This window comes from Hippopotamus amphibius, chromosome 7 (assembly GCF_030028045.1).
Source record: "Hippopotamus amphibius kiboko isolate mHipAmp2 chromosome 7, mHipAmp2.hap2, whole genome shotgun sequence".
Lineage (NCBI taxonomy): Eukaryota > Metazoa > Chordata > Mammalia > Artiodactyla > Hippopotamidae > Hippopotamus > Hippopotamus amphibius.
The window spans coordinates 50,291,452-50,309,613 of record NC_080192.1 but is presented as its reverse complement, the minus strand read 5'-3'; the positions used below and the strand labels follow the sequence as shown (position 1 = coordinate 50,309,613).

Genomic DNA, 18,162 nt, shown 5'->3' with positions numbered 1-18,162 from the left:
CTTTAGATAGTCAGATGTTTTCAGGAGCCGATTTTATGAGCCTATTCTTGTATCTCCTCGTATCTAGAAAAACACTAAAAGCCTTCATGGTGACCTCTGCTCCTTGTGACGAGCAGAAACCTTTTACAAAAAATATATGCTTGATTGCATGGACTCCCCCTTCACCAAAATCACATCTATACTGACCCTCCCCCCTGCCCCTTTGGAGCAGTTTCTCTGAGAGAGCTCACTCTGAAATACTGTCTCCCAGGCTGCAGTCCTCATTTTGCCCCAAATAAAACTCAACTTGCAGCTCTCATGTTGTGCATCTTTTTTTTTAAGTCGACAAAATCCCAGTATCACAGTGGGCCTCCTTGCTTCCGGGGCCTCCTGCCTCTCCGGGTGCAGGCATGTCCCTCACCCACCCTCTGGGCTTGTGGGAACGTGGGGCCAGGAACTTGTCATTCAGGAAGTATGATAAATTACAACCCACCAAACTCCCACTGCACCGAGCACTAAAGAGTTGATTGTATTTCCTCATTTCAGGGACTGCTGTTGTCTGACACTACAAAGATCCTCAACAAGAAAGTGCTCCATGCTCCATCTAAGGGGAAGAAAGAGGCAGCCCTGGGCTAGACTGTTATCAATGTCATCCTCACCACAGCCCGGCCAGACACGCAACAGACACACAACAGAGCAGCACGATGGTGGAGAGAGGGGTCCAACGGGCTACTCGGCAAGAACCTGGACATGAGGGAAACAGAGGGACCCTCAGGGAGCCACCTCATTTGTAAGTGAACATCCCACAGGTAACAGGATATTTTACAACCTTTAATAAACACATTTGATCACAATGGAGACAAGCAAAGACATCAGAAAAAGATGAATGATCCCCAGGTCAGGGCTAGACTTCAGGGAAGCTATTAATATTTCTGAAGAGGGATGGTGGTGGACCCTTGACAGAAGTGAGAGATCAAAAACTGAGAAATCAGGCACACCAGACCACTGCCTAACAAGCCCGCCTAAGGGTCATCTGAGTCTGGGAGACTGAAACTTTGACTTAGCATTTCTACAGCTCAGAGCTCAGACTTTGTAAAGGTGGATGGCAACTTGTGGAGAAGAGATAGGATGCAAATTGAGTTCTGTCCCTTAGAAAAGATAAGCTCAAAAGCCTTGCTTTTATTTCCCTGTAAGTCATTGAGCAGCTTTCATTTTAACTAGGAAATCTTATTGGACATTCTTTTTTTTTCCCTCCTTGGACTGAGATATATATTTATATATATATATCGATATATATATAAAATAATTTCTTTATCTTCTCTTTGAACATGATTTTTCATCCTGCTGTTGTTCCTCATTAATGAGTTAAAAATGTTTTTTTTTCTACATGAACCAATCATTTGTATAAGAATTTTGTTTTTTACATTTTTGAAAAGTATGTCTTAGAATCACAGACGAGGGAAGCTGATGGAAAGAATTCAGTTGGAGGACTGTCAGGGCTGGATGTCATTACTCATATAAAACGAACAACTAAACTTCAACCCTTGTTTTATAATTCCATATTGTTAGCTGCCCCTGGTTTTACAGGGAGCAAATATGCTTGTCAGACTGATGTAGTGACTCGTAACTAGACACACTGTCCATTTCTCTTTGTAAAGAGGCTGTCACTCTGCTGTACACTTCTGTCTCTGGAGGATGTAAGGCAGCTCCCCGGATCGTCTTTAAGGCTGGGATTTTGAGGAGATCTCATTTTTCTAGGTTTCTGTACAGCTGTACAGCTGAGGTAAGATTCTGAATGGTGACTTCAGCTGGGTAATGCTATTTGTGAAGTCTCCTCTCCTGATAAAAGGGTGATCCCACCCCTTTTTTGCTAAGTGAGATTCAGAGAAGTGACGTAGCTAATGACTATCAGACTGTGACCAAACCTCTGTCTACCTGACAATTCATTGGATCTTGAGTACCAAGTGCAAATGTTTGGTGAAGAAAGATGCCCGTGCTGGAGTAAGATACGTATTCCATTTCATATCTCCTCCTAGGGCCAAGCTGGTTCCTGAATTGGGGAGAATATTGCAAAAGAAGTGTGCATTAAACACCAAAAATGACATTCCTTCCAAGAAGTAAAACAACTACCATATCAAGAAGCACAAAGGTCCACCATATCAAAACACACAAATACACTGAAACCGCAAAGTGAACCTGGCCGAGAGAAAAGTTGGTGGTAGCAAACGCAGCTACAAGAAATAAGAGACTCAAATATTCAAGGGTCATGCCATCAGCCGCCATAAATAAAAGAAGATTCTAGAAAATAATTTTAAAAAACCTTTCTGTAAAGAAATAAAAACAGCTGCATACAATTAAGGCATATATAATTTTATTGAAAAATACAAATGACAAGGACTTTCCTGGTGGTCCAGTGGTTAAGACTGTGATTCCACTGCAGGGGCCACAGGTTCGACCCCTGGTCAGGGAACCGAGATCCCGCATGCCTCAGGGTGCAGCCAAAAAAAAAAAGAGCAAAAGGGAAATGATTTTCTAAAAAGTCCAAATGCTCTGAATGTGAAGAATTTTCTACTCTACTGAAAAAAAAGTTCTTTGCCTTAAAGTATGCAAAGAGAAGTGAAGCTAGAATTCATCTCAGAAATAGATTAAGTGGACACCAAAGAATATTTAAGCTTCAGGAGGAAAAGAGGGGTTATCAATGAACTGTAGCTAAGATCACAGGCTCCTTATCTACAAAGGGGAAAAAGAATCTGTGAAAAGCTATAGTACAAACCAGAACTCATTTTAAAGATAAAGCTCAGAAGCTCCAGGGCCAAAGATGCAATCTCATTTCCTCTTTACTCTGCCACTTTGTGTCAGTGCCTCTGATTCCACTGACACAAAATAACCACCTCCTGTTAGCAAAACCTAAGGGAGTGATTCTCAATCTTTAAGGTGCAAAAACACAACACAATGGAGATTCTTGGCCACCACTCCCAGAAAGTGCTGACCAGGTAAGTCTAGGTTGGGCTTATGAACCCGCATTTTAACAAGCACCCCATGTAATGACGGTAAGGATAATCAGAGGTTCACATGCTGGACTGTCCTTTATGGCGACAGTTCCCAAACTTTTGGTGGTGACCCATTAATAGATCTTGAAATCAGCTTAATATGACAACATTGGAAAAGAAACAAAAGAGAAAATGTTAGTGTATGCTATGGAGTCAATTTGTGGATTCACTTACATATACGCGTGTGAGTGTATGTGTGTCCTGAATCGTGAGGTAAAATGTATTTTGGACTGTGTCTTAGCCAAGGAAGTTTGAGAGGCAATGGCGTCTGGAGACACGAGTATCACCCCCCTGTGACGTCCTCACTGCCCCCCTCCCCTGCCCCCTCATCTAAGTACCAAATCATCGCTCCAGCTCTAAATTCCTCCTCCAACCTCACAGCCAAAAAGGGAAGTGAGGCTGCGTTTCTTTGTTCTCAAGTGTCAGGAAGGATAACTAGGTTTTTCAGGTTCAGGAATGAATGTGGACGACTTGATGGAAGACCTGCTGGGTCGTGACAGAGCCTCAGACACAATGGATGCGAGATAAACAAAAACCATGTCGCCTCTCACCTGAGCCCTGCATTTTCATAAGGTCTGAAGGAAGAAAAGGGATTGGTGAGGAGGACAGGGTGGAAAATGAAGGGCAGGTAATGCAGAGTGAGTTGAAACTCAAGAAATTTTAAGATGAAGCCCACACTTTATTCTTTCTGTATGAAGATGCTGTTAGTAACTCATCGTCAGGAGAGGGAGTGGTTTTGCTTTCTGTTTGTTCTCCCCAGGAAGGGGGCTGCATACCGGCCCATTCATTCCTATCCCCTTGATGCAGCTTCTAGTGACAGTAAGAGTTTGTAGGTGCTGCCTTGGACACGGACAGATCCACAACTTGTTCTCATGGAGACAGCTTTCCCCAAGTGGCACACAGCCACGAGAAAGATGGCAACTGGAAAATAACACCAGGTGTGCTATTAACCCTACCCAGCCTCTCCATTCTGGTCTTTGCAGCCCCCCTTGGGAATTCCTCCACTAGGTCGACGTAGAAAAGTCCACCCAAGGGGCTCAGGGAACTGAAAACGAGCCTTCATTCCACCTGCCAAGCTGCGCAGTCTGACTTGGGGTTATTTTCAACTTGAGGAAGGGATGTTTTTCTATTTTCCTGGCCCCCTCTCCACGCCACCCCCCAAAAAGAGTACCTTTTCGTCACTTCTGTGAAGGTTTAGTACAGGCTAATAGCACTCCGATGGGAAGATAACTCAATTCCGTCAACAAGGCACTGTGCTTTTTCACGGTGTCAGGCAGTCCTCCAGCGTGCAGAGGATGCCCACGATCAAGACACAAGCACAACTACCAGCCTCTTCTCAGAGTAAAGTGACTCTTCTAATGGCCATTTGTCCCCTCAAGCGTTTCAAAGCTGGAGAATGTGTTTAACAACAAACACGTGGACGGCTTATCAGGGTAACTGAATTCACTTAAAAAAGAAAAGACACCCGAGATGTGAGCATAAACCAGCTCAGAATTCCACATTGCCAGGCGGCAGGCTCCTCTGCTACATTTTCACTTAACAAGACCATTTGGGGTGTCTTCCAATGCCCAGGACACCATCTACTTCTGAGCATCTTATTGTGTTTGGTATCAATTTGGAAGGAGAGTGAAGCCACATGGGAAATGCACTTACTGCCACCATTGAGGGGAAATGACTGAAGGGAAGGAAGAGAGAAGCAGCCCATTTGTTAAGTCAAGTGGTTCCAGCAGAGCCTGTGATCTATGGCCTCTGAATTCACACACGGCCACACAAATGTTCCAACCAGCCCATCCACGGCTACCTATTGTGCTGCTAAAGGCATGAAATGCCTTTTCTTTCCCCCCACCAAAAAAGAAAAAAAAAAAAAGATCTATTTTCAGCACATTTTTTAAAACCTCAGCTATAACAACCTGCACAGCCAATTTACCGTCATTATTTTTGCTAACCACTTTTCGTGCAGGAGGGATGGAGAGACAAGCCTTTTGTATTGCTGGGCTATCAGGAATCTTCCTTTGGGGAGGCTGCTTCACTCTAGCAGGACAAATGGCTCTATTTTATACTTGCTGTTTCCCTATCCTGTAGATGGAGATTATAAATACCTGCTAAGAAGTGCTATTTGTGGGAGGCAAAAAATGGAAAGAATATAGCATGTAGTAGGCACTCATGGGTATCCTTTCCCTTTGTTGCTGCAGGAAGGCGGGTTATCCAGCATGCTCCTCTCTGCCTGGGCAGCAGAATTTTAGAGAAGAGGAGAAGGCAGTGCTTCTAAATAACCGAGGAAATCAGGAGGGGCCAGCCCTCTTCTTGGTACAGCAGACTTAGCAGTGACTACGCAGCTTCTTCAATTTCATCACCAAGGGAGTCCTTACAGCCTCCTAATGGTGTTTGTCAATTAGCAGATGAGGCTCTGTGACAGGTGGTGAAGGCTGGTGTTTACCAGACAGACACATCCCTTCAGCGTAACTGGATAAACAAACTAACTTGTGATATGGGGCTAAAGCTGGGTCCCCAGCCTAAAACGTCAGAAATGTCTTTGCTTTTCTGTCAAGTCTGTAATGCCTCTTAAAGCACAAGGCTCTGGATGGCAGATCTGCACTCCCCCAGTACACTGCAATCTTTGACATCCTTTTGCACATGTTTCTTTCTGTGTTTTGGAACGCCTTCCCATTCGTCACCTTCCTGTGGAGCCAACACCTACACCTAGGAAGGCTGTATCGTTCTTCTGTAGTAGGTGCCTCTGCACCGTCCCCCAAGGCAGCCTGGTCTTGCATCTATGGTCCGTGTCCCGTTATCTTCCCACTGTTTCCTGGACTGTCTCCCCATCAGACCATGTGTGCTCCCTGGGGATTTATAATTCATGCTTTAATTAAAGAATGCGCAGTCTATGTATTGAATGAATGAACGAACGAATGAGTGATGAAAGAATGAACCCAGGACTGGAATGCAGAATTCAGAACCCAACTTCCCATACAATTCCTTTCTTTCACCATATCCTTTGTCAGCTGCAAAACAGCTACTTTTAATAGTTAGGGAGGCTGAAGTCTTTAGAGGAAAAAGGGAGTAGCTGGCCTTTACCTCCTCTCAAGCTGACACTTATTTGCTCTTCTGGGTAAGAGGATACCCAGACACTTATCTCTAGTTATCATATTATTAACTACAGAGAGGGTGGGTCTTGGCTCTCAAGAAAAGTGGGGTGAGATTGTTACTAAGTGTACATCCTTATGTATTGACAACAACAACAACAAAAAGCATTAGAGTTCCACAAAAGAAAACCAGAGAAGGCTCCCTTCCACTACTTTCCTTGGCCTGGGTTCCACAGACACTGTCACCTACACATGCCTTGTTTAAACTCTGCCAGCACCGCGAATTCAGCTTTGCTTGTAATCATAGGTTTTCTTCCATGAAGCAAAGTGAGGCAACTATCATTGCAGAGTTGAAACATAATCAGGGCTTACCCTGTCCTGACCCACGACATCTATACGATGTCTCAAAGAGAACTTCATATCCCCTGAATTATACAGCCATCTACTGAGAAGTCCGCAAGACTGATTTGGAAGATTAAGCCTTCCACCATCACCCCTGAAGCCCCCTTTCAGTGAAGCTAGGAGCGTACAATATTTAGAAAATCCTTCCCCCTTCCAATGAAGCTGGGATAACAGACCAACTCATTCGAGCTGCACGTGACACTAGAACCTCAAACTTCTGCGGGAAGATTTTGGCCATAAATACATTTCTGATAAATTCATTGCTTGAAAACCAATGTTCCCCTTTTACTGAGATCACCTCTCAGAGACCATGTTTTGAGAGCAATCAGTCTCTGATGATCTGCCTTTAAGCTCTGGCTTCTCTTCTTGGTCGAGCCCACAGTAGAATCTCATGATCACGCTTGCATCAGGGCACCCACGCTGAGCAAAATGGCTATGAAACGTGACCCTAAGGGAAGAGAAGAGCGTTTCCTGACCTTATGCAGCTCCACAGGAGTTGGGGACATGATCTCCTTTATCTCCTGCTTCATTTTTCTCAGGGTGACAGACTTCCTGCCCACATCCGAGGGCAGAGTGTTGCTGCGAGTGGTCTGGCTGTAGTGCGGCCGCGAGCTGCTCCGCTCCTGGAAGCTGGCCTGTCGCCCCAGCTGACTGCGAGGGGTAGGGGCCTCGTGATTCAAACTCATCGTGCTCCCCGACATGATTGTTGCCTGTGGCATCGACAATTTTCAGAAACAATTAAGCCATGGACTAAGAAAAGGGTTTGGTTGCTCAACATGAAGCACCTTTCTCCTTTCGCCCAGTCAAAAAACGGTCTCTTCAGGGCATAACCAAAGGCTGGAGAATGGACGTACTAATTGCACCACGAAAGTCTGGGAAAATGCTTGGCAAGTGACATTTATAATGCACATCTCAAATCCAATTTAAGTACTTAAGCCATTGAGTTTATTTAATCAAATACCACCCCTGGCAGTTTGGAGGCAAACTGAAAAGCTCTAACATCTGCTTACTGCAAACTACATTTTAAGCATTAACTTTCCACTGAGTGGGATCTAAAGATGGGATTCCAACCTTCACTATATCTTACAGAAATGAACTAAGGATTTCTCAGTGGGGACCAGGCTGACCCCATTTGTAACGGCCCACCTGGAGGTAACAGTGGCTGAAATGAGGCTGTTGATACAAAGGCGAGGGCTTCCACCTAATGCTGCCTGCCTATCTCTGGCTTATTGCCTTTCCTTTGGCCATGTGGCCACCTGAGAAGTCTGTAGATCAGCTAGGTCTCCACATCATTTGGCTCAGGTCAACGTTTCTTAGAAATGATCTTTGTGTAAGATGCGCAGAGAGGTTAAGGAATAATCATTTATCACGCTACTGGAGTCAACCATTTGCTCAAAAGTGATGAGACTTAGATTGGATTTTACCAGTGAATTGAGAAGTTTGTTCAGTTTCAAATATGTTCCCTGCATAATACACAGAGAATGGTAAGGTTAGATCTCAAAAATGACTGAGTCTCAGAAGTGGGACAAAAAAAGTATTTGAAACCAATATAATGTCGGGAGTGTTCATTTCTCACGGTTAGAGGATGCTAAAATTCTGAAGATATGCCTGCGGCCAGCTCTGTGTTCCTCCATATGATGGTTATATAATGATATACCAGCATCAGTGAATCTGCATGAGATCTGGGTACAGAAAAGAAACTCCACATGCCACGTGACTGGCGACAACATGATCTAGTGGCGTTAATGCTGATGCTACAAGTAACAGAAGTGTAATCTGTTGAGTCCTCTGAATGTATTCATGCATTTAAGCCTCACAACAACTTTATGAGGTAAGTGCTATTATTCCTCCTAATTTACGGGTAAGGAAACTGAGGCACAAAAAGGCTGACCTATCCAAGGTCCCATAGGTAATAAATGAGCCAAGGGCACTCTCTAAAATTATTGATTAGGAAGGAATACTGCAGAATGAGTAGAGTTTTTATTTGTTCTCTCGTTAAGATTTTATAATTCCAAGCTTCACCTGGTGTTCAGCTATATACATGCCACTAACAAGATCTTTGAATAACAGCCAAGTATTAGCACACAGGTACGTATATCTGCAACTCTGTTGGGAAAAGAAACAAAACAAGTGAACTTATCAACATCCTGACTAGATCAGTGATCTTACTGATAATTTTGAAAAAAAACAATTGTAAAAAAAAACCATACCGGTCATTGAGCGTGAACACATGGTAAATACGGTGTGTGTGTGTATGTGTGTGTGTGTGTGTGTGTGTAGAATACCATTAAATACTTATAATAACTCTATATGATAAGGTATTATAATCATTATAGCTCCTCATTTCACTTAAGGAAGGGAACACCTGGATACATGAAGCAACGTGCCCAAGAGTCTGGGGCTGCAACCCTAGCTATCTGTCTCCAAAACGCTTATTTTGGACTATGAGGCTATATTGATTCACAGTCAAGTATGAGGCCGAAACATTTAAAACTGACTTTTTTAGTAAATGAAAAAAACCCCGTAATATTTGTCCAGTGTGGATTATCCGTATTATGGTTTATTTCAGATAAATCCCCTTTAATTTGAAACCTTTCTATTACTAGCTTTGTTGGTAACATGGGACAGCCTTTTATTTTACGGCACTTAATTCACATCTGTCATTTCCTTGTTTGATCTACTGTTATTGATCGCACCTGATGGTTGTTTTCTTGCTGTGGTGATCATCCACCTATTGTTTTTAACCTGCTAAGATTAGTTATTTGCTTTGTTAACATTTATTTTTAATACTCATTTTTCATTAGAAACACACTGTAAGTCGAATAATCACTACAGCTGGGAGACAACAGTTCTGCCTTGATGAGCCTTAGTCACAACAGAAGTTACAATCTGGTCTAGAGAGGGCTCCAATGGAAGCAACGACATACTATCAAAAGGTCTTCAGGTCAAGTTTTCAAAGGATGGACTGATTACTTTGTTTACAGTGAATGTAAACTGAATTAGCGACGTCGCTGAAGGAATATTAAAACTAAAACACAAACACAAAAACTAAAATAAAAGCTAATTATTTAAAGTTTTCTAGGATTTGATTTTTGCTTCGAGTATGTATTGCCTGTTTTCATTTTGCACAATTCATAGTTTATAACTATACTTCTTCAAAATTATTGGTGAGATAACTGGTATGCATACAGCTTAGAAGGAGTATGTTCAAGAGCTCTCTGACATTTAGTTAAACCTTCTTCCTATGTTACACTAAGCAAAAAATAGTCAAGGCAGTATTCATTACTCAAAAAAGCGGCACAAATAATTTCTATCAAACATTTATTAAGTGCCACGTTCTGTGTGAAGTGCCATACAAGCATTAGTCATTATAATCCCCATATTTTAAAGAAGGAATATCTGATAAGAGAGATTAAGTAATTTGTCCGAAGTCTTAGCTTAAATTTTTCTCTTTTGTTAAAACTATGTATTTTTCAGTGCTATAAAGTTGAACCAAAATTATTGCTAGCAATGGGGAGAATGACTAATATAATTTTCACTTCCATTTCAATTGTAATCGTTTTTCAACTTAGCTAATCTTCTACATTTGTTACAGTTACAGTATGCTTTAACTATTAAAGCTGGATATAAATTTCACATGCAGGAACCTAGCTCCAATAATATTTTTTCCATAGTAGCATTTGCAATTCAGGGATCAGAGTTCATTTAAACAAATAAATGAATATTCTTTGTGCTAAAAGTGTGAATGAGACTCTAATTTATGGATTTGTCAATCATTCTTCCTAGTTGAAAACTTTTTCTCTTTGGCTTATTAATTCAACCAATTTTTTTTTCTAGGGGTACAATTTCAAGGGCCACAGCTACCTGACGCGATGTTAGAGAAAAATCTATTGGCTCCTGCAACATGACTTCTATGCTGATGGATGCTGTCTTCATTAGGTAACTCAATTTCTGAGCGAAGACACAACTTCGCTGTATTACTTTTTACATCATCTTCATTTTACCTAATGTAGAAGAAGCTATTAGAGGCATAGCTGCTTCTTCAAAAGAGAAGTCTTTCCAAATGCAAAATGAAAAAGGCGTTTGAGCCAAAACATGCCTTTAAAAGCAGGAATATGTTCAAAAATTGTGGACTGACATCTTTATTCGGTTTGGGAGAAAGCTGGTCATTCTCCGTACAGGAAGTGGTAAAAGTTTAAATAAGCCACCTGATACTTAAGCATTCTACTTTTTTGTGAAAGTTGCATAAAAAGGAATCATTTGCTAACATATTAATTTATTTAAATTTTATAGGACTATCCATCTCCAGGTCCTTTAACTGTGCTCTGAAGCTGCAATTCATGCCAGGTAATAACCATGACGTTTACAAATTCAAACTAACATTTTTCTTTATAATTCTCTTTGCAGATTCACAAACATCAGAATCACATAAAATATCCACACATGCAATTGAGAAGCAAAATAATATAAAGATGAGTCATCATTTTAAAATTGCAAGAGTTCCACCCCAAATTAGGCCATTCACATTCCTTATGGTGACTTGGGGACCTCATATGACATCAAAATAAAAATGAAACTTTTGCCACTTTAGTTTTTACAGCTCAGAAAATTTAAAAGAACATAAAAGGAAACAGTCCAGGACTTCCCAGACCAAAGTGCGAACACAGTCAGCAAATTGATGGCTTTGATTAAAGAACTCACCAGGAGTTCAGCTATTATACTCCATCTCCTGCAACTCCTTGAATTCCCACTAAGTTAACATAGAGTCAGGATTTGCAATGAACAGCAATGTACTCTCTAATATTTTGGCTGCTTTTCAAACAGACTGGCCTTTTCACCAGCTGCAATGTCATCTACCATAAGGGAGAAATGAAGTAAAATAAAATTTCCTCTTATGTTCCTCTTCACGATCAAATTAATGTCTCTATTAGGTACAAATGAAAACATGCCAAAGAAACCTTTCTAAAGCAAATAAGAGAATGAGAGACGCCACTGCTGGGAGGCTTAGCTCGCCCTGAGCGATCCGGTGGCACACAGGTACACTCAGGGTCAGCAGGGAGCGATGGCAGAAGCCACAGGTCAGTAAGCTCGGGGTGGGGTGGAAACGGGGAAAGAAATACTTTTAACCGCATCGGATAAAATCAAATCACTGTCCGGAAGGCAAGGGGGCAGGGAAGGCAGCTTCACAAGCAAAAATATAAACATAAAGGGTAGCTACCAAGAGATTCATGTTTCTCAAAGACACACGCCTGTCAGCTTTCTCCTGTGGAAAGGGGTTAAAGCTTTTAAATGAACTGGTGTGATCAATGCCAACTCAAAAGGACCAAAAAAAATGAATGTAGAAACACTAAAAGTAAGTAGCAGGACCGAGGCTACCTCGAGTTCTCTCAGAATTCCTGATTGTCCACAGGTTTCCAAATCCTCTAGTGCTTGGGACCAGAAGTTCTCCTCTTGCTCAGCCTCCGTACTGTCGGCCGCCCCTGTAAAACTGTTGTCAAAAATGGACTGGGTTAAGAACTTGCCGCGCATTTTTTTTTTAATTTTTTAAAATTAAAACAATTTTTTTTTCATCCAGAATCTCTCTCCCCTTCATCTCACACACAAAACACAGATTCGTTTCAGATCTAGCTTTCTTCCCACTGTGGCCTCCAAGTCAAGTCAGCTCCGACGGAAGGATGCTTTAGGAAACTCAAAGTATCTAAAAGACTAGAAGGACCGTGGTCTTACGGACTGAATTTCAGAGCATTCGGCTACTGCTGAAGAAGCTGCGACAACACGGCACTGGTGGGAATATCTTTCAGCTGCTCTGTCTACAGGAAAAGAGAAATCAAACTTCTCTAAAAGAGAAAAATATGTTTTCCCCACTCATTATGAACATCGGTACAGAGCAGTTAAGTGCTATCACCTTTTATGAATGTCCTTAAAATATTTTGGTAAGGAGAAAAATGCTAAAATAGACCTCTCAGTTAAAAAAAAAATTTTTTTTAAATGTAAGAATGTGAAACTACCTTCTACACAAAAGAAGAGAGAACTAGTCACAGAGTGAGGACACAGTTTACAAAAGTAGGTTTTCCCCACGTGCTACTGTTGTTTTCACGCGGGGAAACTTAGCTCCTGCCCTTTAGGGTGGTGGAGCCCAGGCTCCCGCTGGGCAGGCCTAAGTCTTCGAATCTGGCCACGGGGCCAACATGGACAGTGACAGCGGCTTCACGAAATGCTTCCAATGCTAGCAGCAGGTGCCGCTGGAAGTAGAGAAGTTCACATCTGGCCCAGATGACCTGAAAGCAGTTGGGACAGGGCAGCAGTTGGTGAAAACCTTACCCACTGACTGTGGACCGGTCCCAGTCTTCGTTACTCAGCCCCACATCTGGGTAAGTCTGGCTTCGGGGCTTAGTGACTGGCGACAAACTGCCTCTCTGTTTGGGACTTCTCCAGTCATAGGTGTTGAAGGTGTAGCCTGAAGCCTGAAAGCCAGTGCCTGAAACAAAAACAAGGCATTATATTCTGTCCTAGTAACTTGTCTTTTTCTGTAGTTTCCATTCGTTTGCTCAAGGGGGCTGAAATGAACCGAACTTGGGATCATTAAGGCCATCAAGACAATACTTAAATCTTACATTAAAGACACATTCACATCTCTTTTCCCAAATGATTCTGACAACAACCCTGCAGTCAGACCCTCAGAGCCAAGCAGGAGGAGCTGCTGGACCCGTGCCTTCTGTGGCTCCTGCCCTCCTCTGTCTGGGTGAGAAATCTGCTGGGGATGGGGGGTGTGGGATATGCTCAGACCTGTATCCATCCCTTCCTAGGGCAAGCTCCAGAAGGTCAGATCCCTGACTTTCCTGCCCAGATACCCCGTGTCCATCTCCAGGGTGGACGTCTGGCCTTCTGAGAGTGGAATCTGCTGCCAGATGTGGGTTCCAGGCCCAGGGAGTGCCCAAGGGGCGCTGGCTGCAGGGGCGTGGACCAAGTGGGGCTAAGCTGGCTGGGGCCCACAAAGGTTAGGGATGGGCCTGAGGATTACTTCATCTACTGAGAAATGACATCCTTAGCAAGTAGAGGGGTTGTATAACTACAGCACCAGCAATAATAGCAAACACAAGGTGGGCATTTACTATGCACACAGAACTTCATTAAGTGCTTTACGTGTATCACCTTATTCGTTCTTCATAATTATCTTTGAAGGTAGGTACTCTCGGGTCCTTCTTGGTTCTCTCTGGATGCATTCTCTCCCACTGCTGCTGCACTGTGAGGTAAGCAAACCTGGGTCCCACCTCTGGGGCTCACTGAGCTCAAAGTGGGCATGGGCCAAGACTGCACAGTCAGCTGACGGTGGCAGACTGCTAATTGCCTATCAAAACATCCATTCTTATTGTCATCCTTTTACTAGAATACCAGTTTTGAGGGTGAACATATTACTGCTCAGCATATTTCCTAGCCTCCCTTGAAGTTAAGTGTTAATTTAAATAGGTAAAAAGTTCTGGCCAATGACATGTAAATAAAACTTCTGGAAAGGCTCCTTACAACTCTCTTTCCTGCTGCCTGGAATGTAGACAAAATGGCTGGAGCCTCAGTAGCTATCTTGGACCATGTGGTAAACCCGAGGATGGAAGGCAAGTGCTAAGCATAATAGAGAAGAAACATTTAAAAGCATGAGTCTTTGATGACACTGTGAAGTTATATACTAGTTCTGAAATGATTACTTCTTTAAGATTTAAGTCACCATAACATTAGGGTTTTTAGTTTTATTCAGCTAAGTCAAATCCAACTGATATGCTGGGGTTACAGTCTGCTTTGTAGATCTGATTTATTTAAGTCCCAACATCAGACCTGGGTTGGGGTAGGGAAATAACAATCATGATTCTGGGTTTACGTGCAAAGCAGTTTTTCTAACACCCCATCCCCACCCCCAACTCTGTCAAAAAATATTTAAAAAGTTGATATTTTAATCCATTGCTGACTCCAATTTCTATTTCCCAACAGATTTAGAATTGATAAAGCCAGGGATTGATTAACATCAAAACACCTAGCACTATCAAGGTACCAAAGACAAAGCCTGCTTAGAGAAGAGTGAGAAGTTCAGGATGAGGAGTAAAAGGTACTGCAGAGAAGTGTCAGGAGATGAGATTGATAAAGCAGTTGGGGACTAGATTACAAAGAACTCTGTGTTTTACACTAAGGACCTTTGGCTTCATCCTACAACAAGAAAGAACCATCAAAAGAATTTTTTTTTAAAGGGAGTGGCATTGTTTGATTTAGTTTTTCTAAAGGTCATTGATAGTTAACGTGTATTGGTAAGATGCTCAAAGTAAGATGAGCAAGGAAGTATATATTTCAGACCTGATGAAGGCTTTATAACAAAGGCAATGGCAATGAATGGAGAGGCATGAGATGGTAAGCTAGTAGAGAGTAGGAAGATGGCTGGGTCCTGATAACACCATGGGGCTACCTGCCTTCTCCAGGCTCTTCTCTACAGTGGGAGAAAAATAACCCTCCATCTTGTTTAAACACCATCATCTGTATTTTCTTTTATTTGTAGGTGAATCCAATCCCTAACTGATGCAGGTGGATGATGATAGCATAATTTAAAATAGGAAATTTCTGAGGGAAACTAGGTTTGGGTAAAGGCAAGCTGGTTGCCACAGTTGAGAAGATGTTAACAGGCCCTGAGGAATATCCCTTTACATTGGGAGTCAAACTTAAAAGCCAAGCAAAGAATAAAATAAATGAGGCAGCCCAAGTATTAGAAAAATCAATTGCCAGAAATATAATTAGACTTTGTTTTCACTGAGTGATGATGTAAGCATATAAAATTAACAGGTATGATTCTGGAAACTAGATTTTAAATTCCAAATTGATTAAAAAATTGAAAGATAGAAGTAATTCAAAAATGTGTTTCCTAAGTAATTACTCTTTTTATTTAGGACTGGAACCTTTTCATTTTTCTTTTTTTCTCCCTCCTTTCCCTTTCTCCCTTTCTTGCTTCCTTCCTTCCTTCTTTCTTCCTCTCACATCTAGGTTTCAGGTGTGAAAGACTTAGACTTTATATCATAATGTGATAGTCTTAGACTTTATATCATAATGAGGGATGTTGTAGATTGAACTGTGTCCCCCCCAATCATGAGTTGGTGCCCTAACCCCTAATGTGACTGTATTTGGAAATAGGGCCTTTAAAGAGGTAACTAAGGTCAAATGAGGTCATAAGGGTGGGGCCATGGTCCCATCGAATGGGTGTCCTTATAAGAAGAGGAAATGTGGACACACACGAAATACCAGGGATGCAGAAACACAGAGGAAAGGCCATGTGAGGGCACAGTGAGAAGGTGGCCATCTACAGACTGAGGAGAGAGGCACCTCAGGAGAAACCAAATCTGCCAACACCTCATCAAGGACCTCTAGCCTCCCAAACAGTGAAAAAATGAGTTTCTGTTGCTTAAGCCACCAGGCTGTGGTATTTTGTTATAGCAGCCTAAGCAAACAAACACAAGGTATAAAATTCAGTCTTGATTCCTTTCACTGAGAGTAATGTTTAATTTATTCACTTGCGTGATGAAAAAATAGGTCTTCACAAATGTAGGTGCTTCTGAAAGTTGATGGAATCTTGGTATAATAATTTTTATTTTTAGGGTACCTACATCTCAGATATCTGTAAAATTAGGATACTCCAATATTGTTTTTAGTACCACAATGTTGTGCAGATAAACACCTTTCATTTGTAGCTCTTAATTCACATTCACTATTAAGTTAGAAAAGTGATATTGGTTCTTATTCATAAAGTTTAAAATCAGAGAATGGTTCTGAAAATAAGTCTTCAACTTTACAATTTTGGGACTGTAGCTCCTGCCATTACTTTTATTTTTGGAAGCCAATTTTAGCCTAGGGGAGCAAGCCACATGATTTCCTGCCAAATTTATTTCCTAAAGCCCCAGTTTTGCTAAGAATGAGAAAATCAAATCATACATGTGTGTAATTGTAATTGCTCTTGCCAGGAAATATTCAACGTGTTCAGAGGAAACACAGTCGTGGTTTCAAAATGGCGGAGCGAAGACAGTTCTACCTTCTCTTAGAAATCACCTCAAAACAAGGAATGACAAATAACAGAATACAAACTCCATCTTCGCCAAGACTAGAACAGTGAACCACAGTACACGGGGAACGTAACCAAATTCCAAGCAAGACAAATGGGATGTGGTGGTGAGAAGCCAACAGGAAGCGCCTCTGATCAGAGACTCTGCAGAAGGGCCCAGTCCAAAGCAGGACCATGGCATGAGGGAAAGCAACCATCTTTGTCTGGAACGCTAGAATGCGTTGCATTGACCGGTGGCAGGAAGCGCCCTAGACCCAGCATGGCAGCAGGGCAAAGCCATGGAGGTGGGCTGAGAGACACCTCCAGACGTGCCCCAGCCCGCAGGGAGCAACCCCTCAGTGAGACGGGCTGGCAGAGAGGGAGTCTGCATGGGTGGCCGCCTGCAGCCGCTGCCCTCTCCTGGCTGAGGAAGAAGGCACTCGTCACAGGAACTGTGAACTGGAGGTAAATTTTGCACCCTTCCAACTTAGGAAGAAGTCATCTCATTTACACGTAAGCAATAATTGAAAAGTAACTGGCATAAGATGTATACCAAGTTAATATTTAAAACAAGGAGAGAAGGCACAGAGAGACAAAGCCATAGCAGATGAAGGATACTCCTGAGAAAAAGACTGCCAGGAGCAAATGATAAACACAACTGAATACACCACAACAAAATTAAAAAAAATACACATCTATGTAAAACAAGAGATAAGAGATATCAGAGCTCAAGGAAAACTGGGCAAGGCAAGATCACAGAAGGAGACAAAAACTGAGCTTGTCGAGGTCAGAAAAGAAACGGAAGAGAAAAATACTCCTCTCCTTCCCCAATGGAGAAAATTCTGAGTCTCTTGCTCTGTGCTCCTCTTTGTATGGACTATGCTGTGTTAACCTAACTACATTCAAGGAAAGTTGGACTCTCTGACTATACATGTTGGTGTCTTTTTATTTATTTATTTTTTTTTTGGGGGGGTGCACCAGGTTCAATCATCTGTTTTTATACACATATCCCCATATTCCCTCCCTTCCTTGACTCCCCCCCTTCGAGTCCCCCCCACCCTCCCTGCCCCAGTCCTCTAAGGCATCTTCCATCCTCGAGTTGGACTCCCTTTGTTATACAACAACTTCCCACTGACTATTTTACAGTTGGTAGTATATATATGTCTGTGCTACTCTCTCGCTTCGTCTCAGTTTCCCCTTCACCCCCCGCCCCCTCCCATACCTCGAGTTCTCCAGTCCATTCTCTGTATCTGCATCCTTGTTCTTGTCACTGAGTTCATCAGTACCATTTTTAGATTCCGTATATGTGAGTTAACATACAATATTTGTCCTTCTCTTTCTGACTTACTTCACTATGTATGACAGATTGTAGTTCTATCCACCTCATTACATATAGCTCCATCTCATGCCTTTTTATAGCTGAGTAATATTCCATTGTATATATATATGCCACATCTTCTGTATCCATTCATTTGTTGATGGGCATTTAGGTTGCTTCCATGTCCTGGCTATTGTAAATAGTGCTGCAATAAACATTATGGTACAAGTTTCTTTTGGGATTATGGTTTTCTTTGGGTATATGCCC

At 42.1% G+C, this 18,162-nt stretch overlaps 1 protein-coding gene across 14 annotated transcripts in view; it reads right to left on the bottom strand.

Annotated features, from left to right (window-relative positions):
• Positions 1-18,162, bottom strand: part of GRIP1 (glutamate receptor interacting protein 1) — a 690,600-nt gene that overhangs the window by 22,218 nt on the left and 650,220 nt on the right. For all 14 annotated transcript variants that reach the window (XM_057741777.1, XM_057741778.1, XM_057741785.1 and 11 more), the window contains 3 exons: positions 12,836-12,992; positions 11,891-12,002; positions 6,991-7,224 (listed from right to left, as the gene is read on the bottom strand). In XM_057741777.1, coding sequence (XP_057597760.1) covers positions 6,991-7,224; positions 11,891-12,002; positions 12,836-12,992 — 503 coding nt within the window. The remainder of the gene's footprint in view (positions 1-6,990; positions 7,225-11,890; positions 12,003-12,835; positions 12,993-18,162) is intronic.